Source organism: Hippoglossus stenolepis, chromosome 21 (genome assembly GCF_022539355.2).
Source record: "Hippoglossus stenolepis isolate QCI-W04-F060 chromosome 21, HSTE1.2, whole genome shotgun sequence".
In the NCBI taxonomy this organism is placed as follows: domain Eukaryota; kingdom Metazoa; phylum Chordata; class Actinopteri; order Pleuronectiformes; family Pleuronectidae; genus Hippoglossus; species Hippoglossus stenolepis.
Window position 1 is genome coordinate 19,264,755 of NC_061503.1, and position 24,583 is coordinate 19,289,337.

The 24,583-nt window shown below is 42.7% G+C and overlaps 2 protein-coding genes across 2 annotated transcripts; both read left to right on the plus strand.

Annotated features, from left to right (window-relative positions):
- Window positions 1–505: 505 nt before the first annotated feature.
- kcnj16 (potassium inwardly rectifying channel subfamily J member 16) lies at window positions 506–6,303 on the plus strand. Its single transcript, XM_035146026.2, has 2 exons — window positions 506–611; window positions 4,682–6,303. Exon 2 carries the CDS (start codon window positions 4,692–4,694, stop codon window positions 5,940–5,942), a length of 1,251 nt encoding a protein of 416 aa, XP_035001917.1. The 5' UTR covers window positions 506–611; window positions 4,682–4,691; the 3' UTR covers window positions 5,943–6,303.
- Window positions 6,304–9,952: 3,649 nt separating this feature from the next.
- kcnj2a (potassium inwardly rectifying channel subfamily J member 2a) lies at window positions 9,953–15,276 on the plus strand. The gene is made up of 2 exons (XM_035146388.1): window positions 9,953–10,132; window positions 12,090–15,276. Exon 2 carries the CDS (start codon window positions 12,330–12,332, stop codon window positions 13,605–13,607), a length of 1,278 nt encoding a protein of 425 aa, XP_035002279.1. The 5' UTR covers window positions 9,953–10,132; window positions 12,090–12,329; the 3' UTR covers window positions 13,608–15,276.
- The last annotated feature ends 9,307 nt before the right edge of the window (window positions 15,277–24,583 follow it).

A 24,583-nucleotide genomic window follows, 5' to 3' on the forward strand; every position in this document is an offset into this window, starting at 1 on the left:
TTTTATTATCACCTAAACATTAAAGTGGATCAGGTTTGTTTTTACCAATGCTCCTTTGCTCACTGACCTCTGCTGTGTCATTGAGCTGCTCTACTTCTCAGCAGCATTTCAGCCCATATGCAGTTAAAACAAGTGTGTGAACCGGTCCTGACATTCAGAGTCTTCACAGGTAAAAGAATCCATGTGAAGTTAACGATCAGTGATTCAAGATGCTGAGCATATTTCTCTAACCAGGACTCGTAGTATTTAGATCAAGAAAAGGGCGACGGGAAAATGAGGTGGTTAAAGCTGTCAGTTATAATGAATCAACATTCAGCGAACTTATACTCAAGTCCTACGCAGCTGAATGGTGCATTAATACTGACGACAAAGCCCAATAAACACCTGCATGCACCGAGTGCATACCCACAACACACAGTGCAGACACTCATCTGTGTGTGTGTGACGCCATGTGATGCTGAAGGGAGGTGTTAATCTTCAGCTTCTGCACTTCACAAGTGACACGGCTCAGACCAGCAGGTTGTTGTTGTGCTACTGTTCGGCCGCTTGAAGACGTTCAGCCCAGGCTCAGACGTCCCTGCAGCAGATTCAGCGTTTATTTTTATAAAAAGGTAGGAACTGAGCTGGGAAATGTCTTTTTGTTGCTTATATGCTGCTGCTAATTTCAAGATAATTGAATCTGGAGTTCTGTACTTAGATATAGGATCTGAAGTTTTCTGCATATTTGGAATTGCAAGATATTTACACTCCTACGAATCCTAACTTCTCTTGAAAACATTAACTGTGTGTTCCTCAAAAAAAATATTTTTTTAAAAACTGCATTTGCTGATTATTATATTAAGCACCTATCAAATCTTTTACAAAATCTAAAATTGCTGCTTGTTTGAAAGTGTCCCATTGCACTGAAAAAAACAATGAAGATAATAGACGAGTAAAGCTGCTGGACAGCAGAACAATCAGTAATCTGATCTACAGTATGAAGAGCACAACACAACTCCTAAACAAAACAAAACGTGGTCAGGGTGATAAGTAATGACTGCGGTCAGGTTTCAGAATGACATCCGAACAAATTCACAGCCATGACGAAGATAAGCTTACTCTTGATTTATTGTAATGTGAACAATGTCTCGGTGGGTTTGAGAAACGATAAGTTTAACTTCAGGAGGAGTGTTGCACAGGGGAAAGTGCTTCACTGCTTCACTGCTGACACAACAGAGCAGACTCTGTTTCATAAATATGCATCTATTGATCTTTTAAACAGCGAATCATGCACGACTGGAGGTTCTGAAGGTCACGACTGGCCGTCAAGAAACTAAATGTGGAAGCCACAAAGGAAGAATCAAAAAGTGACCTGCTGTTGTTAATGAGTTACAGACTCATTTAAATTCAGCCTCACGAGTCTAAAATCAAACCGAAGGCCCCGAACAGAGACACTGACACAGGAGGAGACATGTCCATCAGAGAGGTTCAATCCAGGCTCTGGTTTCAGGTGCTTACCTCTACAAAAAGCAACATTAAGCGATTTCAGAGGGAGTAAAACAAAACCATGTGCTCTGGTTCACTTGGTACTTTGAAGCTTGGATTAAACATTAACCTTCAGGAACACGCTGCTAAAACATAAGACACAGCGTCCTAACGTGATACTGGACGTCTCCACGCTGAGGTGCACTTGAAGAACTCTGCTCCACCGGGCATCAGGAGAAGTTCCAGCACAGATCAGCAGATTGACACTTGTTTCCAGGTTTATTTGAGGAGCAAGTGTGAAGCTAAGCAAGTTGTTAGGATGGAAATGTTCCTGCAGTTCACTGAGGCTTTGAAGGTCATTAGAGGTGGCAGAACGCCTCGGGGCAGGGCAACGATTAGCCACCCACAGATGGGTGGCACAATGTAATTTGCAGTAAGTGAGCATGTAATGGAGTTGTAAGTGCCCTGAGCAGCAGAGGAAACATGCCAATTGCCGAGGTTATTTCCAGAGTTCATCCCTCGATTGCTGCTGTTCCTGCGGATGACGGAGCTTCAGTGTAACTTACTGTTAATGCTAAACCTCTAAATGTAAAGGTATCACAGCTTTGTTCGTAGAGAATACAGTGGAAACTTTACAGCAAAGGTCAGTGTGTGTGTTTTGGTTCTATTTGGTTTGCTTCCTCGGTAAGGGGTCTTGTTTTGTACACAGAGCTGCTTGTTTCAGGTTCCACACACGAGCAGAGGGAACGTAGAGAAAACAGCTCGACCTAGTGGGTAGGCAAAACACAGGGAACTGTCAGGGAACCATCTGAGTGTCGTGTGCTGCGTGCTAGCTTGCGCTATCGTCCATAAAGTTGTTACCGTCCACACAGACAGTCAGACCTTTGTAGCTTAGATCCAGACAAAAGGGAGAATTCAGGAATTTCTTTAAAATAAAAATATAGAAACATCACAATGAATAGATCCCAGATCTTGATGGAAAAAAAGAGTCCGAATCACCAATCCAACGTTTCCACGCAGGTAACATGGTTAATAAAACAGCTGAGTGACTATGAAGCTAGTCAGCAACTCATTGTTTGTTATTTGAGTAAATCTTTCAGGTCTAGTTCTTAGAAAACAGACTAAAATGTACGCATTCATCAGAAGTACAGCAGAGAAAAGCAGAAATGAATTAAATCAGAAATCAGCTGTTTGGGACTCCGGGATATTGCTGCTGAGGAGACACAGGTGACTTTTCATCCTCAGAGTAAATGAAAAGTTGGTGGCAGGTTTGACTTTAGACTGATAACCTGTGAATGTTACAGTAACTCAGCGACTCCTGGTTTTCCAGCAGGACTCTGCGTTTCTTCTCCCTTCGTCCATATCGGGGTATTTAGGGAGGGACTATGGGAAGCCAATAGGACATTATTTCTATGACCTCATGGAGTGAGTTCCATGCTCTGGCAGTGCGGATGTTTGCTGTTGCCAGGAGAAAGTAGAGTCTGTGACTGGAGCCCAGTTCACTCAGTCAGATAGCGGTGATTCAAACCCCATTTGTTTTGGGCGTAGAGGATGCTCTCAGTGGTTTGGCTGTGATTGATCCTTCCTCTGCCCGTGATCGCACCATGACACTATTCCAGTTTCCACATTCAATTTTCCCCTGCTAACTTAGACCAGTTCAGTTCTGTGGCGCTTCCTTTATTGGCCCTCTGACAGTTCTTTGACCTCCACCCAGAAAAAAATCACTTGGGCCATTGCTTTGGACAGCAGCAAACCTTTGGATGGAAACACGACTGTTTACTGAGAGTGTAACGTTACAGGGGCAGAAGATGTCTCACTGCCCAGCACCGGCCCGCCTGTCACTACACTGATATGAGGCAGAATTTAAGACCTCTAATTACAGAATTTCAGCAGTTTCCTGCACCAATAAAGTAGAAAACAGATTTATTATTCTTGTGCTTTCTCTGCTACAGCCTCTGCATTAGATAAAATATATTATTATATTCTCTAAAGTAAATTAAGCGGTACATCACTGGCAGAAAAAAACAAACGGCAGCTCAAGTGAGAAGCGTTACAAAGGGTTTTGTATCTCGGGGCCACTGACCCATTATGAGTAAATGTATTGACACAGTGCAAAGCGACAGGAAAAAGAGAATCATACATGGTAAACATTCCCAGATTGTTATTGTAAAAATAGACAGAGCAATCACAGCACGGTCAGAAAACTAAGTGGACGACTCATAGACGTGGAAGGCTAATGTTAATTGTTTTCTTTAATAATAATCAGAGCAACAGAGAAATCCCAGAGTGATCTGGTACAATATCAAAACATCACTGTGCATTTCTTTTTTTCATATACAAGGATTTGTATGAATTCTGATATTTTGGGTGGGCCACAAATGTCCATTTTGTTTTGTGTTTGAATTTTGATAGGTGGATATTTGTGTCTTTGCATATAAACGCACATCTGCAATCTAAGTCTTCAGGTTTATGAAGCAAAATAAAGTAAAAATCTATTATTCCTACAATAAACCTCATCATCTGGAGATGTCTGTCAGATCTGTGTTGGAGAAGTAGACTCGTGCTTTCTCATGTGGGTCAGAGCTCAGACAGGTTTCAGGGAGGCAGAGTCGTGTGTCTGCTGCTGTGGCCGTTACCTGCTTCACTCTGATGACCTTCTCTCAGGAGAGGTTCTGGGTCAGTTGATCCACAACACAACACACTGCAAAGCTCTCAGTCCAAATTGACACATGTTAGACGGCTGTTGATTCGGGCCTCGTTGGTCTGTGACACCCACACAGATATCTGGGACCTAGTCGGGGATATTTACCCAGAACAGAGACGATATTTTTAATTATTCTCATGCCTCATTCGAACTTATCAAAACTAAATCTCTGAAATCAAAGTTCCGTTAACTAAGCAATGTGCGAGTATTTACTGGTCTGCTTTGGTTATTTCAAACCCATTATGTGTAGAATTTTAAAATTCCATTTGGCAGTTGGGGCAGAAAGTAGAGCAGTTAATCTGAGATATTGGCTGTTATGAGCCTTTCACAGTCATATTGGTTTCAGTGTTAATGTTTGAGGATCTGCACCGATATGAAAAAAATGATGTACTTTCTTAATCAATTTCTATTGGTTGTATTTGTGTTTTCACCAATGTAATGATAATGTCGTATATTTATCTTGATATTCTGATAAACACAATTGCTAAAACTTGTCCACCATCTTTCCTACAGACTCTGGAATATGCAGAAATATATATCCGTGAGCCCCAATGACGATGTCGGTGCGAAAACTAAAAACGGACCTCAACATAAGAAATACCGCTACGTACGTAAAGAGGGACACTGTAACGTTGTGTTCCGCCATGTTCCCGAGGAGTGGATGCTGTTCGTGACAGACATCTTCACCACCTTGATTGAGATCAGATGGAGGGTGATGTTTCTGATCTTTGCTCTCTCTTACATCCTGTCCTGGCTCTTCTTTGGCATCATCTACTGGGTCATTGCTCTCGCTCACGGAGACATCAGAGATTTAGGAAATCAGCCGTGTGTGTACGAAGTGCGTAGCTTCACAGCCGCGTTCCTCTTCTCGCTCGAAACTCAAACCACCATCGGCTACGGCTTCAGGGGAATGTCCGATAATTGCATGATTGCCATTATAATCGTCACTATACAAGATGTCATCAGCTGCTTCATCGACACCTTTATCATCGGAATTGTCGTTGCCAAAATGGCGTCGGCCAGAAAGAGAGCACAGACGGTGGGCTTCAGCAACCGCGCAGTCATCAACCTTCACAACGGTTACCTGTGTCTTTCCTGGAGAGTCGGGGACTTCCGCAGGAACCACCTGGTGGAGGGGACGGCTTGTGCGCAGATAGTCCGCGCCACGGTGCACGCCACAGGGAAAGTGGACGTGACCTACGAAGACCTGGTCATCCAGCAGAGCGCCATTGTCCTGGTCACGCCCACCACCATCTTCCACAAGATCGCACCCGGCAGCCCGCTGTACAAGATGAGCTTGGTCGATCTGCGTAAAGCTGACTTTGAGTTGGTGGTTTCTTTTACCTACACAGACGACTCCACGGGTATGCTGCACCAGAGCCGCACCTCGTACACGCCACCTGAAATCCTCTGGGGTCACCTCTTCCAGGAGATGATCAGGGTCAGTAGGAGGTTCTACAGAGTGGATTACATCCTGTTCAATCACACTGCTAAGGTGCTGGTGCCTGAGGTCAGCGCTGAAGAGTACGAACTTAAGAAGCAGCTGCGTCCCTCTCCTCGGCATTCACCGCGACATTCACCCAGAGCTTCCCCAAGGCCGTCTCCAAGGTCACCACGGAAAAACCCGCAGGAAAAACAGTTGAAACCTCCGACAGTGACGGTGGAACTTGTGAGCGACAGCCGCCCCGAACCAACCACTTCGCCTTCTCAAGCAGAGACTAAACACCACGACACTCTGACTTTGCCAAATGACCTCACAACTAATGAAGTATAAAGCAGAGGCATCATATTTTGTGTTTCTTTAAAGAAATATTCAGAACACTACTCATTAAGAACAATAAATGTTCTAGCGTCTGTGTTTTTTTTTAGCATAAAATTAGTTTGACTCAGCTTTTAGTCTTGAAAGACGGAGCTCACTCATGTCAATGTCACCTGAAATGGTTGTTGCTCAACTGCAGGTCACAGAATCTGATCGAACAGCGTAACTAGTGACAGCTGCCCTTCAAGTCTGTAGAAGACGAGGATTTCATACATAGAATAGAGATATTAGGTAAGAATATTGAATATTTGAATGTGTCTGATTTCATGACAATTGCTGCAGAAGATCATGTGATACAATAAAAACCCCAAGAACACTTAGTAAATGGACCTTTGTGTTGGGATTTGATTATTCCAGCCAACAATCAAGAGAAGAGACAAAGCTGCGCTGAGATCGTTTTATATGAACAGTTTTTATATTCTTAATTAAGTGTGAAAAAGAGAAGCTTTAACTCTAACCCCTAACCCTCAGGCCATGGTCCAGACCATTGGACAAACGTTCATTCACATATAATGTTTGAACCATCATTTGGCTCTGGTAGTAATACCATCATGATGTTACCTTGGCAACTAAATAAACAGAAAAACTACTCCCCCAACTGTGAAACGGCAACTTCAGACACCGTCTACAAACCAATCAGGGTCGAGTACAGGTAGACTCCGCCCACGTAGGCGATGACGACAGGACGTACGTGTGTCAGACAGAATTCTTTAGTCCCTAAATTACAATGAGAAACCAAAACTGTGTGTGTGTGTGTGTGTGTGTGTGTGTGTGTGTGTGTGTGTGTGTGTGTGTGTGTGTGTGTGTGTGTGTGTGTGTGTGTGTGTGACTTTTTAAAAGTTTGTGTGGTGTGTGTGTGTGTGTGTGTGTGTGTGTGTGTGTGTGTGTGTGTGTGTGTGTGTGTGTGTGTGTGACTTATTTAAAAAGGTCTGCGTTATACCCTCATGACTTTGATCAGATTTCTGGTCTCTGCTGATACTAAAATAACCAGACTTCACAGTGGAGACAGACATGTCCCTTATGCATAAATTTTATATAAAACACATGGAACATTTTCTTTTACATCTGTGGCAGTGGAAATACATTTATTTAATAATTATCAAAAAGTCAAGCAGCTCAAAAACCAGTTCATCAAACCACCTCACACATACGTAATTTAATTTATCTGTAATGTTTATTGTCTTGGACTTTAGTAAATACTATTTTATATCCTCAAATACTTTATGAATACTTTATGGACACAAGTGTGGGAAGGATCAGACCAAATGTGTTTCTGATTTAGTTGTTATATAGTATCATTAAGCAGGTTATATAAAATATTAAAACAATATTGTGTATAAGACGATGCCAGTGTCAGTGATGTTTAAATATCTGGTTTGCGTTTTCACTTCCTCTGATAATCGTGCATCTGTCTGAGGTGGATCATGGTTCTTGTCGGAGAACAAAAGCTCTGATTAGGAAGGTCACTTTGATGTCAAGTAACCAGACAGGCAAAAGTAACCAGATGCTGCTTCGTAACAAACTGCTGTGTTGCTTTCCTCTGCTTCACTATGTAATCCTATTAAAACCTGTTTTTTTCTACCATCTATCCGCAGCAGATCAGTCGTGATGTTATTCAGGCTCCGGTCGGACACGAGATCGTGACACTGTTGATTTATTGTGATTTTTTAAATCTGTCCGTCAAGTACCTCAGCGGCTTCGGTGTTAAACTCACTCAGGTTCCGTAACGACGACAGCAGCAGCTCACCCTGCGCACTCAGAATGCTGATTCCAGTCGGGTGGCCACCGGGACCTCGGCTTTCACCTGCAGATAAACATCTATCAGGGAAGCCACCTCTTTGCCGACTGTTCCCCAGTGGGTGGATAATTCTGCTCTGAGGTTGAGTGGCAGCCACTCACACAGGAAACGCTGCATCAACAGGGGAAGGAACGGATTCAAATAAATATCAGCAAATCCTGTCCTGCAGTCAAGGAAGTGAATCTTTGAAGGGGCCAGAAACAAAACTCAAGCAGAAACTCAAACTCCAGCAGGAAGAAGAAGGAACACATGCTGACTTAGAATGATTGTTAAAATATCTTAATTTGATAGCTGAAGCATGAAAGGGAGAGAGAGAGAGAGGGATGACGCACAGCAAAGGGCCACAAGCCGGAAATCGAACCTGCAGCCACTATAAAGGGCTGAAGTCAGTGGCATCAATTTGCTTCTGTCCACTACTGCTGCAAAAGTTTGTCAATGACAAACATATCTGGTCGTTAAGGTTCGAGACAGCGGAGGAAAGTATTTCACTTTTTTTACTGCACTATATTTTATGACTGGTAAATTTCCACATTAAAAAGCAACAGCCTAGTGTTGAAAGTAATAATTACAAGCCAATAATATAATGAGGGGTTGATCTGCACATTGAGTTCTTTTACACATAAAAATAACCTCATGTTGATCCGTTTGTACTTAAATTAGGAATAAATTAGGAAAATAGGATTTCTGCACCGTGTTATTACCACTTTCACTTCAGCAAAAGATCAGGGGAACTTTCCACCACTGAAAATTCCAGATGTCCTACGATATATCTTCAATTTTAAATGTTTTGAAATCAAGAAATATAAACAGCTTTGTGATAATAGTATAATTGATAACAATAATAATGTAATTTGTACTAAATCGTAAAAAAATATCAACATCTTAATTGTTATTTTCGTCAGTTCTCTATCGTGTGCTGCAGTTTTTCATCCGACACCTTCAGACGCTGTCGCTGCAGTGACACGAGCTGCATGAGAAGATCCCTCCTCCTCCTCCTCCTCCTCCTCCTCCTCCTCCGTGTTGGAGAGTCACTGGTTAATTCCAGCCTCCAGTTCTCCACCTTGTGGTCCACACGCAGCACTGGGCTACTGCATGCATCGCTCTCCTTATTGCTGGAAATTGGGCATGGAAAGCAAACACACACACACACACATACACACGCTCTCTCTCGAACTCACACAATGTGCACAGATCACTGACACAGGTGGTCTGGGCTAAATATATGTGCTGCTATAAATAACCAGAACTAAAAATAAGACTCAAGGGGGGGAAACGCAGGAGTTCAAAAGGCTTTTTGAAAATCATGCAACTCTGGGTTAATGTTTATCATGAATTAGTAAGCAAGAAGAATGATTTAGTCCGTGGTGCTAAGACAACACGGCTTCGGCCTGACCTAAAATTATAGGGCAACAGATGCATAGTCTAAACATCCGAAGCAACTTGATAGCTCAGTGGAGAAAGACAGTCATATCATAATACAGGCATGTAGGCCTTTATTGAGTGAGTCATTCTTTCCAACAGAACACATTTTCCATACCCACATTAAAATCACGAGATCTATAAAAACAACGGGTATCACAGAAATGAGGCTGATGGGCAGTTTGGTTGCACAATCAACAGCAGCAGGTGGGATAAGATATTAAAGCCTCTGCAGTGAAAAGATGAAGCACAATTATTATATTATATTCATAAAGTAACTGTCACAGGTGTTGGAAGTTAAAGCTGCTCGGTCTGTGTAATTTTAACTTTCTTGCAGAGCATTTTACATCTGTGGCTGCATCAACAGTCTAATAAATACAGTGAATATGGTCCAGAGGAAGGAGAGAATCCTGTGCTAATGATTTTTACATGTTTTACTGTTTGTTTCTGTTTGACTGTCCTCCTCAGTGTTTATTCCCCCCCTCACTGGGATTTAAAGTGTCATCGGCCAATTAGAGTCAAATTGATGTCCGCTACTTTACTACTTGTGTTGTGTTCACACACCAGTCGCATCGGTCAAACACAAAATCACACACACACACACACACACACACACAAATAACAGAAAAAGAAGCGGTGAGTCTGCGCCTGTTTCTCTGTGCGCGCACCCCCTCCCCTCCCTTCTCGTTTCCATTGGCCCGGCGCGGGGCCGGGGGCGGGCCGTGCCGGTGCGTGCCGTTTAAAAACGCTTTGGGGGAACTCGGTGAGAAGCACAATATCGAGACCGGTCCTCCAGAGACATGAGGGGAGTTTCACACTTCATCTCGTTCGGCCAAAGTAAATAAGGAGCGCGCGGAAACGACGCGGAGGATAGCGGTGGCCAAGACACGTCTGGATTATATTTCACCGGTCTACACATGAGCAGCAGGTACAGGAAACATGACTTTCAGCCTTTTACACGTCCTCTTGCACTCCAGTAGTAATAACTGTAACAACACAGTGCTGCGTGCAGCGCTGCTCTTCTGGCTGAACTTCTTTCTCCATGACGCGCAGACCTCCTGACTTTTACGCATCACTTGTGCCAGATGTGTTGACTTCTTTCATCTCGCTGCATATTTTATATTATTCTCTTTGCTGATGCACCGAGCTGGGGGAAAAACGTGTGAGTGTGTGCGTGTGTGTGTGTGCGTGTGTTCGTGTGTGTGTGTGTGTGTGTGTGTGTGTGTGTGTGTGTGTGTGTGTGTGTGTGTGTGCATTAGAAGTCAGTTCTCTTTCCCTCCGCACCTGTTAACATTTGTCGCTGGCATTTGTTGCATTCTGAGAGCAGCCCAGTCTGTGACCTCTCACGCACATACAGATTCATAATACTGATTAAAACACAACACGTAACACTTATTAATAGCGAGGTTATTAATTAAGGACATTTTGTGCCCTCTTGCACGTCCCAGAATCTGTGAGATCTGCTCGTTTTAAAACTGAACTTTTGGTTTCATGTTGTTGATTTAAGAGAAAGAGATGACAACCCATTGAGATGTTTACATATCAGGCATCATGTGAAGAGAGGTCACACATGCCTTTGCAATACAGCCTCCTCTAATTAGTTACAGCCATGTTCACTGGATGCTGTTCATTATTTTGGACCTAAAAACAAATGTGGCCTGTTTTATGTGGTATTTACCCAAAAGAATTACAAATTGCATCAGCTGATGTTGCTGTTAGCAAGTGTGAAAGTAGAGTCTGACTCATTGATCCGCAGCTGTGGTCACATCATCTACATTTCCACTCTCAATCAGTGCGTTTGCATCTGAATGAGTTTCTCCCCCTGAAGAAATGTATAGTTTTCACCCCCGGCTTCTTTCTCATGTGTCAGAGAGAAACTCTTCATAACAAGGCAATACAAATAAGCGAGGGAACGTTGTCAGCAGGTAGATTTAGACTCTGTTGCTAGGACAGCCAAAACTAATGAGTGGTGTTTCAGTTGTGCTGGGAGAATCCTCACGGGACGGCCATTATTGCAGCAGAGAGGAGAAATCCCAAAGGGCTCAGTGAGAGTCAACAAGCTGAGCATCTCCTGCAAAGACGAGGCTCACACAAGCTCCTTTAAAATAACCCATGAACTTGAATGTTAGTGACGTGATGTTGTTTACAACCTGCATCTTTATACTTTATACTGTAAAACTTGCTAAACAGCAAAGTTGTATTTGATCTTTTACTAGAAAATTAATTTGCACATGGTCTCTAAATTATTAGTTATTAAATGTGAAAATGTGCATTAATAATTTGAATAATAGTTTGAAATCCTGACAGGATGTTGCTTTGGCTCAACTCCTGAAACGCATGGAGCATATTCTGTTTCTGCAGTGTATCGTTTCAAACAGTGAGAAAAAAAGTCTTCATATAAAACCTTCTCAGCTGTAAGGTTTTATCTGGATCCTGTTGGTAAAGTTCAAACCCATCAGTTCATGGGATTCCTCAGAAATGCTTCAACCCACAATCTACTGAGAAATGATTGGGTCAGTGCAGAGCAGCCAAGAGAAACAAGTCAACTTTGTAAATGACCAGCGATGAGACCTGAGCCAATTGCAGAGTGGCCTCTGTCAGAGAGAGTTGAAATGTTAGATCAGGGTTAAATATCACTGTTGTTGTAACTAGATGAAATGTGCTTGGCACAGGGAGCAGAGCTGTTTGATGGTTTTTCTCAGGCTGCACACACGTCTGACTCAACAATGATGACGTTATCAGTTATCGGTTGTGACTGCACAAATGCTGCACCACTCTTTTTGATGATGTTGTCATTAATAGCCCACAACATGATTTGATTTATCTGATTTATCTGGAACCGGTTTCTCTAACAGACGTCCTCCATTTCTGTTTTCCTGTAACAGATCAACTTGATGAGGTCGAGTAAGACGATGAAAGAGGAGTGACCACTTCATCCTCCTCTTGCTGCACTTTATCTCAGGACCAGTGAGGCTGAAGAGGAATCCTTCAGCCCGCCTCATTCTGCCACCATTTCGTCTGAGTTGGTCCCCAAACGTGTTTCAAAACTGTTTCTCCAACGCTTCTTCCAGAAGCTTAGACTGTTCTCTAAAGCAGAAGCTGCACAGCCCTCCCAGACTGAGGTGATGGGAAGCGTGCGAGCCAGCCGCTACAGCATTGTGTCATCAGAGGAGGACGGCATGAAGCTTGCCACTATGGCAGTGCCCAACGGCTACAGCAAGAGCAAGGTGCACACGAGGCACCAGCCGCAGAGCAGATTTGTAAAGAAAGACGGTCACTGCAACGTGCAATTCATCAACGTGAGCGAGAAAGGTCAGCGGTACTTGGCCGACATCTTCACGACGTGCGTGGACATCCGCTGGAGATGGATGTTCATCATCTTCTGCCTCGCCTTTCTGCTGTCATGGCTGTTCTTCGGCTGCATCTTCTGGCTAGTTGCCATCTTCCACGGGGACTTAGAAAATAACGCCAAGAAGTGTGTCTCCAATGTGAGCAGCTTCACCGCTGCCTTCTTGTTCTCCATTGAGACTCAAACAACTATTGGTTACGGCTACAGATACGTGACAGACGAGTGCCCTGTTGCTGTGTTCATGGTGGTTTTCCAAAGCATTGTGGGCTGCATTATTGATGCTTTTATTATTGGCGCCGTTATGGCAAAAATGGCAAAGCCCAAGAAGAGGAATGAAACGTTGGTTTTCAGCCATAACGCCACAGTGGCCATGAGGGACAACAAGCTCTGCCTGATGTGGCGTGTTGGCAATTTAAGGAAGAGCCACCTGGTCGAGGCGCATGTGCGGGCGCAGCTTCTAAAATCCCGCACAACAGCAGAGGGGGAGTACATCCCCCTTGACCAGATGGACATAGACGTGGGCTTTGACAGCGGAGTCGACCGTATCTTCCTGGTCTCGCCAATCACCATCGTCCACGAGATTGACGAGCACAGCCCCTTCTACAACATGAGCAAACAGGACCTAGAGAACTCAGAGTTTGAAATTGTGGTCATCCTGGAGGGCATGGTCGAGGCGACGGCCATGACCACGCAGTGCCGCAGCTCCTACGTTTCCAGTGAGATCCTCTGGGGCCACCGGTTCGAGCCCGTGCTCTTCGAGGAGAAGAACTACTACAAGGTAGACTACTCCCGCTTCCATAAGACTTACGAGGTGCCGAGCACCCCTCTGTGCAGCGCCAGAGACCATGCAGAGAAAAAGTTCATTCTCTCAAACTCCAACTCTTTCTGCTATGAAAACGAGATTGCGCTGGAGAACAAAGAGGACACAGACGAGGGAAACGGGGGCAGCGTGGGGCCTGACGGGACCCAGACAGACAACATCTCAGAGACCGAGCACAGCCAAGCCACTGTGCCGCTTGAACCGCGGCCTCTGAGACGGGAGTCAGAAATATGACTGTTAACACCTCAAACCTCACTTGAGATTTTCTTCTTCTTTTTATTTTTTTAAATCACCTCTCTGCTCCAAAAGGCACAAAGAGCCGAGCTGGGCTTTGCGTAGAGGACAAGCCGAACGGTACTGCTGTGGGAGGCGGCAAAGGTTTAGGACTTTGTGAGTCTGAACATTGACTACATACAGTATGACAAGACACAGCACTATGACCCGTGTGCATATTGCAGGATGAATTCTCCACGAAGTCCCCGTGAATGTGTGTTCAGTGTCTGGTGACTGCGAGACAACAGAGGGTGGAAAAATTGCAGGAATGTCTCTGTTTCTCTGTCCAGCAAGAACATGATGCTTTCAGAAAAGTGGATTTTTATTTTTTATAGAATATTCTCACAAGTGCTGCTAGAAAATATGACAAAAAGCCTTCAAGCTACTTCAGAAAATTAAAGAACTGAAGAGCACACGAAATGAGGTTGTCTGGAGGTACAAGTAGAGTATTTGTTCATGAGCTGGTCTCACATTGGACATCACAGACATCCGAATGGAAAACAAACTTTTTGTATGCAAGAAAGGTCAAACTTTAAAGTCCTCTGGCTTGGCAGCACTGGATTTCTGATCCTCTGCTTTATCCTGTGCAGTCGTTGATCCGAGAAACGTGTTCATTGCTGGTCAGACAGACAGAAACATGCCTGCTCAGGTGAAGACAGAGCAGGGTAGTATTAACAGCATCAAACTGACCGAGATCATTAATTTAAACTGAGACAGGGGTGATACGAGAATGTTCTTAAAAGTGCTGCTACGATGTTGCTTCTTTTATTATTATTTTCCTCGCGGTTGATAAAAAAATGCCAAAGAGTATTATTATCATAGTTAATGCGTTTCATAAAACACCTGATTAGATTTGGTACAGAGAAGTAGAATGTTTTAGACAGTTTTATTAAAGGTTTGTTTTTCAAGGAACGTGTGTACAGTTTTAAAAAAAATAAAATCTAAAAATATGTTCATCATCATATTTTTTTATCTTGAGCCACTTCATCAAGCCTTAATCTGAGAATTTGGAAAATGGCCGACTGACGTTTGAAGGAGTTTTTTTTTTTTAGCTTGAACCAAAATGTTTATTTACTTTTATAAAACTTAAAATATGATTTTTGTATGTGATGAAAAAACCTCTTTGCTAAATACTTCTTCATCTCCTCTCTAATGTCTGAATCTGATCAGTGTTATGACTGGAGACTGAAACCAGTAGAACCCTCTCGAAGCCACTTTCCCCTTTTCGCTGTACGCAGACTTCAGATCGACCTTCAATATCAACGCCACTTTTCATTCTGTTGTTTTGTTTTACTTGAGAATCTAACATTTGAAAAAGAGTAGTTCAAAACCAAATGTACTGTAACCCCCCCTCCACCCCCCCTGCAGAAGAAGACGTACTGCACAAGAGTTCATTTCAAAATTATATCCTGCACATTTTTTTTTAAACACAGCGACAGAAGCCACTAGGCTCCGTAGATCCTACATGTGTAAATACCTCCCTCCCTGTTGCAGTTATTTTGTATCAGTCTTCCAAATGTACTGCAAAACCATGGAATGTACAGATTTTTGTATTAATATTATTATTATTATTATTGTTGTACATGATATTATATTGTTCTTTTTTCAATAAAATGTCAATGGACAATCAGAATCATCACGTGTCGCTTGTCGTTGAGAAGCAGATGAAACATTTTCTCAATTTTAAAAAGGATGAATTAAATGTTTGATAAGATGAGGTCAGTTTTATTTATTAACTCTACAAAACCAGCGTACTGCAAGAAAATGAGAAGCAAAACCAAAAAGTATTTCACTTTAACATTGTAATATTGAAAAATTAACCAATTACTGTAGTTTGTGTGCCACACTGAGGTATTTTACTGGCCTAATATCATTTAAATCTACTTTATACTTCTACTTCTATTGCACTTTTGACTCCACTACATTTAACAGCTTTAGTTACTTCAAAACATCATGATCTTACATACAAAAGGTGTAACCCCCAAATAAAATCAATGCATCATTACAGATTAAACTGCACCTTGTCAAGCTATAACATTAAAATGCTTCTTAAATGTTAATAAACCATCAATAGACTATATCAACCAAAAGCTATTATGCTGCCTGATAAGTACTTTTGATACTTCCCCTGCATTTTCCTTCAAATATTTCAATACTTCTATATGAAAAACATGTTGCAGCAGGACTTTTGTGAGTTATTAATACTTTTATTTAGTTTTTGCAAAAGGATAAGTATATCAAGGACTTATCCTTGTTCCATATCAACCATTTAACTGAGAAATAACAGAAAAAGCGTGTTACAAGGATTAGCAGCTAAATGTACTGACAAGTGTTGAAATTCAATTGTGCAACATTGGAGCTTCCTCACTTACACTTGTAAATCAGTTAGAGAAAGAATGAAGGACATTAAGGACGGTAAGGGAAACACAGAAGTCTTGAATTGTACAACTTTCAAGTAACTTCTAAAAAGGCGTTTTAGACGTTATCTAAATTTTAGATAGAAAGATGTCGACCAGGTATCAACAATAATTCGTGACATAAACTCCCGAATGTACAAATCAGATATATAAAGTAAACTGACATCTGTCACACGTTAGGATGTGAAGAATGACTTGTTTAATACAATGGAAATGACACAATGGGGAATGAAACAAGTCATTGAAGCTGCAGAAAGGTGAAGGTTTTCTCAGACTCTACCATGATACATTTTTCCTGAAAATGCAGCTTCTCAAAATATCCCTGAAATGACTCAAATTGATCCGAAGCAGCACAATCACTTCTTGGTTGAACCAGTCTGAAGCTGACGCACCATGTGATCAGTGGTCACACACAGACAGATCATTTCTTCACAAGGTCACATACTGCGGAGGTTGGAAACCACAGCTGTAATACTCCCTCACCAAGACATGTTCTGATCGACTTCAGAAGAAGTGGATTCAACATGAACGATAAACAGCAGAGTTTCATTGTTGTTTGTGTTCAACGATCGGTTCTTTGAAAGCGGAGCAAAGAGGAGAGTGTTTTTTCTTCGTGCTGCTTCTGCCTCTGCTCGACTGCACAGACTGAAAAAATAGAAAAAGAACAGAAAGCTGGACGTCGACCCAACTCAGTGGAAAATTCCTTGGTTTACCATTAAGGGAGACTGACACTAATGTCAACTTGTGGAGTCAGAACTCCATTCAGGCTCTGAGCTTCGAGCGTGATGCTTCTGAGCGTGCGTTTCATTCATCTGACATAAAGCAGTTACAGTAGCTGATTCATCATTCAGAGGGTGAGTCAGACTTCTTTCAGTTGATTATTATAATCAGGATCTGTGCTTCATATTTCCTCCATGAGACATAATTTAAAATCACATTTTATGCTCTGGACCACTGCAGACAGCACAGGGCCGAGCAGAAAATATACAGAGAATATAAAATAAATCACCTTATTTCTGTCATGTAAACAAAAGCGCTGAGGGTGGCACCAGTTTGTCCCTACGGGGCAACGCGTGTGGGAAAGTAAGGAGTGACTTTCCGGTCACACCATTTAATATTACATTTATTTATTGAATTATTAATTTAAAGTTGTGAACAGGAAAGGCACATTGAGGTGACTTCCTGTCCGAAAGGAAGAATAGGGAGACATTGTTGAGCAGCGTGCAGAGCAACTTACTGCTGTAGGTGAACGTGTGTGTTTCTATTGTGCAGCTCCGCTCACTCCCTGTTTATGAAAACAATAACACTGTATATCAGTGGTGTAAACATCCAAAGCTAAATGTTAGGCCAACTCCCATCATTTCTGTGTAAACCACTGAGATATCAAGTATCGAAAGTGTTTACTTTTTATCACTATTTATTTGTGTTTTATACATCATGCTCCACATCTGATTGAGCTCAGAGCTACGAATGCAACCTGAAAACAACAATGAAGCAGTAAAAAGCTTGGACCTGCAACACAAACATAATCTGAGCTACCGAACTATAACCGGAACCTCAGGCTTCTGGGAACCTGACGTTCCAACGGACTCAGCTCTCGCCCAAACCTGTGATCCTCCGTGTGTTTTGTCTTCAGCCGAGGCAAAGTTTCCCTGCTTCACACGGACCCCTGCTGGGCCAGACACAACCATCGCCCCAGAGGGACACCGGGTCAAAGCCACTCTGATGCTTCCATGAAATTTAGAAATGAAGAAGACTGGCTCTTTCCACTTTACACATTATTGCCCAACTGTGCCAAGAGGAAATTCTGATTTCCTGTTCTCATGACGACATTTCCAGTGACTCCTTCACACAGTCAACATGAAGAATAAATCACATTCTATCCATTAAAATGTGCGTGAGCTCTGAAGCTTGTATTGCAAACAGGTGTAATCCAGGATCAAAGAGAGCACATGAGGGCAAGCTCAAATAAAGATGGACGACACGTCTCCACTTCCTCCCGTCGTACAAAACCAGACCAAAGTATCTCGGATACAAACGCTTCCATCTTCAGCTTTGACGTCCCGTGGACCCAGAGTCTGTGCAGCAGTGATTGTGAAGTGGAGCAGTATCAAGGTCCCGCTGATACCCACTCAGCCAATCACGAGTCAGTCTCAGCTGTTAATTATGATCTTTTACCCTAATTGAATAGAAACTTTCCATCACCAGCACCAGCATCAGCAACGTCGCCGAAAATGCCAGTTCATGAATCACCATGCGAATCTACGCACCGATGTGACACCACATCTTTAAAGTTTATTAGCTTCACCCAGATAAAACCTCTGTTGTCGCTTGTGAGTCCTGTTGTTAGAGCAACAAAGAAGAAGTGACTTCTAGTAGCTCGCTTTAAGTCCCACAAGTTCCACGAGCACGAACTGCAAAGTGTTCCACATGCAAGACTTCACTAATGTTGTCAACACTAGTATTCTAACGAAGTTTTTGAAGAACCAGCACACGAGCACCAAGGGGACAGGGGGGGGGGGAAGGACAAACTACAGAAGTCAACTTCAGAATCCGCATTCAAACGACACAATCAATTCTACGTGGTCGTCCATAAACTGAAAATGTCTCATAATTTCCAATAAATTGCATTTCCACAACTATGTGATACAGGATTTCCTGTCTGATCCAGCTATACTTGCTGTTGTTATAGTCGTTATAGTTATCACTCTGATGCTGCTACAGTAGGTTTGGGTAAATCCCAGCAATGCGGACCAGCAGAGACAGTGGAATTTTCCAAGCGGACCATCCAGTGGACATCACATACACTTTGCTGCCTGTTCACTTTGAAGCTCTGCCAGCTGCAGTTGACCCGACTTTGATGTGAAGCCACAACAGTCATCGTCAGGGACAAAACCACGGTCATCAGGCGGCACATCATCATTTCTCCTGAACCGGGACCTCTCTGACATTCATTGGAAAGTGTATTTTCGTCATTGAAATTAGCTGAAGTTCTAGTCCTGAATACTGGAATACTGCGGAGCACTTCCTGCATTGGTGGATTGGTAGAATCCAGAGGTCTGGGGTTGACAGTTCAGTGCTTTGTTACATCGCTGATTTGTGTATCAAACAAACAGGTCCCAGTCACAGGAAGCTCTGGGTACACACATGCAAACAAGCATTTACAGGAGCAGTGTTTCAGGTTGTTTCAGGGTATTTTAAGACCACTCACAAACTGTGCAGATCTTTGAACCCTTTTAGTTTTTCTCTTTGTGAACGTTGAATGTTACTCACGTCTGTCTGCTCGTATGTGGAGTAGCTGCCAGTGAGCAGAGGCAGGAAATGGAGACACCTCTTTCGGGGGGGTGATTCATCTGGTCAGCGGCACAGTGAAATCTAATTCTCCCTTCAAAGAGGACGAAGAAAAGTTTCAGCACAGCCCATGAATTATTCAGGATGTGATATAATAGCAACATGTTGTTCAATCAGCTTGTGTGTAACCTACTGAAAGATATAACACTGCATCTTATCACACATGCTGCAATCAGCTGTTTTCACAAGTCCTAATTCTGGACTGATTTCAATATGTCGTGCAACGTATTTTATTTTTGATTGGAGTATGAAGCCTAACAGGAAGCGTAACCCACTTGCTTGAGGGAGTAATCAGTAAAATTAAATGTGTCCTCCTGGATGAAAATAACCTAGGAACCATTTTTATTATTATTTCATTATTAACGATTTCAGTCATTTTTTTCAAGCATTATAAACATAATATCACATATAAAAATGAATACATGCCAGGTATAGTTCGGTGATATTTTTCTTTAGCTGCAGTCTCCTGAAGGTTGTGTCTGTTTTGCAAACGGTGACAGGATTAGTCCAACTGTTAACCTGGCACATGCAGCCTAACCTTGACCTTTGCTGTAGCAGAGGGATTCAAGGTTAGCAGAACACTGGGGAGGGATGTGTGCAGTGGTGGTAGTGGTGAGAGGGGGGGGTCACGTTAGCTGCAACCTGAGCCTGACAGGAGGGCTTTACTTTGTGACAGATGGGTCTGTCCTCATATTTAGCTGCGAGCCTTGTGCAGCAGAGATTAGCATCTTCCCACATGCTGACAGACGAGGAGAATATAAAAGAGCAAACTGGGACACAAAGCTGCCAGAGCTGTGATTTGTGATGACTCCCACAAGACGACAGGCAGGAGGGAGATGTGTGTGAGTCTAATGAGGCTAAAGTCAACCACAGGAAATCTGAGATCGTCCCGACTCAACATGACAAGAAGTCTGCATGTGCACCAAGTCCACTCCGGTGACCTTATTAATCTGAATACAACTAAAAGGCTGGTATCTGCAGCACGTTGAATCATTTTAACCTCATTACTGGACCAAACAAGGATGTGCAACTTTCTCAAGTGACAAAACTAGAGCAGTAAGCTCAGAGTTTGGGGGAGTGGTGTACGACTTGTTTTGATTTAGATTTCTTTCTTGAAATATTTAAATATTTCAATTATTTCAATTTAACCTCATCTAAGGATATTCAAGACATTTAAATTGTGACAATCCTAAACATTTCAGGACCCTTCCACAGAAGATGTAATAGTTCTGTCATGTAATTTATACACAACACAGTTTATAATCCTAATGAATAGATTGTTCTTGACATAATCTTCCTTTCCGTACCTTTTGTAATGACTTCATGCCACATTTAAAAAAAAAAAAAACCATTGTCCATTTATTTCACCTGGAATGCAGCATAACAGACCCTGTGCACCCACAAAGGTTTCTGAGGCAGTTTGTTTAACAAATTCCACTTCTGATCCTCCCATTATCCGCCTATCAAACGTCCACTAGAATGTCAGGTTGGCAAAAAAGCCAAAGAATGTGAGTAATGTGAGAGGCAGTGTGATGTAGCAGCGTAACGTTGGGGTCATTTGCTCTTTTGTAGCCGACCACAACGGGGTGACAATGCTTCAGAGAGGGTGACAACTCTGCCCAGTAGCCTCCAGAGATCTCTGCTGCCTCATCCCACTGATAACACACACACACACACACACACACTGTAACGGCCAATTAGGAAACGTTCCCATCATCACCATCATCATTACAAGACAGCATAGTTTGGTTAATTCGATCTGGCCTCACTTGTTCTTTTTATAGAACATGACTCAGACACCAGCAGCCATTCAACAGATCGAATCAGAGAACAGACTTTTCCTGTGTGTGTGTGTGTGTGTGTGTGTGTGTGTGTGTGTGTGTGTGTGTGTGTGTGTGTGTGTGTGTGTGTGTGTGTGTGTGTGTGTGTGTGTGTGTATCACGCTTGATATAGAGATACCTTTGTGTGTATGTTTTTTCTACACTATCTGCTGCTTCACATTCAAATTGTTTAACTGACAAATATAAAGTCACTTTTTTATCGTGACACAAATACAGGAAATTAAATTTATCGCCACTGACTGAGACCAGTTCATTGCAACAAGTGGGATAAGCCACAAAGAGCAGCAGGTGATTCAGAGAATAACTTTTCACTGTGTTCAGTTGTCACGTGACTTGTTCAGTAAATGACTTTGGTTGCAAATCAAAGAGAGACAACAATAAAGTCAATTTAAAAAGGGATTTACATTTGCTGTTACCACGGTAACCGTCTGTGTGACTAAATCCATGCAGTGAAATCAGAAGGATTAATTCTAAATTAGGCATTTAATAGGATTTCTAAATGGAAGATGCCAACATGAATATCTAAGCTGATGCACGTTAAGGGCTCGCATGTCAAAGACTCATCATTTCGTTGCTCCTCCTTAATGTGGACAGAGTCTGTATCCTGTGTGGCGGCTGCAGGGGAACTAAATCACATTGTGTAACCGTTTGATGGCTGGAGATTTACTGAAGAGCGGAGACAGAAGAGGCCCTGGCACAGACGCAGCCCATCATAAGCGTACTGCCTGTGGTACACGCTGTAACGTGACGTCAAGAGGAGCAGCAGCACCACCAGCGCCCGACATCCTGGGTCTTTCACTTGTGAGGAACCCAGCAAGAAATGGTTTGTGTCAGACAACAAGCGGAAAATGTCCTTAACTTCAACCAGAGATATTAGATTTTTCCCCGTTTTGCATCCATTGTGTTAGAAACATCATCAACTTGCCCATTGACTCAGCTGCATTCTGACAAGAGGGCTGACGGTGACCTGTCAGAGTTTCCATGAGATGTGACAGTGGTGCTGGGCTGTCACATGCCATCCTGCTGCCCACTGCCTGTGACCTGTCTCATCGCGTCTCATGTTTTACAGATTCACTAATTATAAGGATTACTGTGATATCCTCATTTAATCGAGTCACTTGTAGCAGCTGGTGTGTGACTCGTCCTTCTCTGGGCTGTCAAGTGCAGGGCGGGAGGTTTCACTTCGACCAGACTCTTTACTGGAAGGACCTCGTGTCTAATTAACATCACAAGGACATATTTTCAGTCCTTTGCTGAGCTAAAAATACATATCTCAAGATCTGGGTTATGATGATGATGCAGAATTGTAGGGTGAGCTCACCAGGCTCTTACGGGTTTAACCCTGAAAGGTCGGTTTTGCTCACTTCCTTTGTTGTCGTCTGTGATTTAAAATGCTATTATGGGAACAGAAGTGCTTCGTGCTCCGAGGAGAGCTCCTGTTGATTGAAAAGTTGTTGAATGTCTCGCAGAAAGCCTGGAGTGATCATCTTTGACGTTACGGGGGACTGTTGATAATACTGCAGGGTTTATTCACTAGGTATACACCATAGTTTTGTTGTGACCATAATGTTTCTACATATTGACCTCTAGCAACTATATATGTATATGTGTTTGTTAGCAGGACGACACAAAAAAACGCAACTGATTTGAATTAAACTTGGTGAGAAGGTGCGATATGGACCAATAAGAGTTCAACTGCACGTGAACTCTTGCATTGTGGATTTCTTCAGGTAAAGTTAAAGGACTGATATCTTTGAGAGAGAGCAATTTGGTGCAGCTTGATTGAATTTAGGACCGTTGGGCCTTGGTGGAGGTTCACGCTCTACTGAGGGCCGTTCAGTCACAGTAAATCAGGGCTCTGCCTTTTTCTTTCCAGAACAAAAGAATTATGAAATATCTATTACAGCTTTCAGGTCAAAAACAGAAAGAGGTGCAGCATCAGACTGAAGTGCAGACCAGTGCTGAATTGTTTGGTTAATCTACGGAACCGTTTGGATGAATCATAAAGTGTTGATTGAGATAAAGAGAGAGAAAAAACAATTCTAATAATAGCTTTAATTTTAAATAGATAAAATATAAAATACTGTTATAATTTGGGATTCATACTGTCAGTTGGACATCATGTTGGCATCTGGTTGTGATGACATTTCCCTTTTTATTTTATTTACATTCAACAGAATATTCAACAGAATATTTTAACTTTCGATTGGTCTGAAATCAAGTACAGTAGCTGCTGCAGATCATCCGTTGATGTGGAAATGTCCGGGCCCCTGAAACAAGCTCTACTGTAACACCACATGATGCATGACGCGTGTGGAGGACATTCACTGCAGCAGTGGGCACACAGTCAACAGTGAGCATTGAAAGTGGTAACTCCAGAGCTGCGTGTACAGTGCCATTCATTTTCATTTTGTCAGGAGGGCTCGTGGCTTTGTTAGCATGGTGATTTTATCGCACAGGATTTAAGATACACAAAGACATTGTCAATGATTAAATGGACACCACAGAAGCTCGGGATAAGGCTGCATTGCTGTGTGTGCCAGATATCTACAGACAAACAGAGAGAGGGATTAACTATTTAGAGTGAGGGAGGAGTGAAAGGGGAGCAGGGGGGTTATTTGCTGGTCAGTGTGGTTAATCAGGGGACTGGGGCAGAGGAGAGAAAACAACAGCTGTGGACAGGATGGGATTGTTTTAGAGAGCAAGCCGTTCACTGGCAGAAGTCTGGCAAGCACTAAACTTCTCTCACCTTTTCTGAGAGCAGCCGCATCCTGGACACGTAACTCAAACTTCTGCCCGACCTCGAAACATGACAGTTAGTACAAACTATCCAGTGTTGAAATAGAGCTTTAGAGGCTCAGTTTAACTGAACTATGAAAACACACCTTAATGCTTCACATCGTATCCTCATTTAGAGTTTGTTAAACCGAGTCCTGACAGGGCTGACATTTAACAGTGTCTCGGTCTTAAAGAAATAATAATAATCCAGAGGGTAGAAATCAAAGACTATCAACACAAGCACGACAGGTCTCCATTTCCTCCCATTATCCAGAAATATGAATCTTGGTCTAATGAGGTCATTTGGAGTTAGAGTCTGTGCCGGAGCGATCAGCGAACGCCGGGTCCCAGCGATACATGCGCTCCACTAATTGCAAATCAGTCTCAGCTGCCAATCTTGAAGGCTCAGCCTGTTTACATATCATCTAATAACCAATTAAAACCAACAGAAACATGAACACACATCAGTGTGACGAGAACTACCTGTCCCATCTGCTAACATGGAGGAGGCCTGGTTTGCAGCCACCTGCTTAAACCCGAGTTAAAAAGC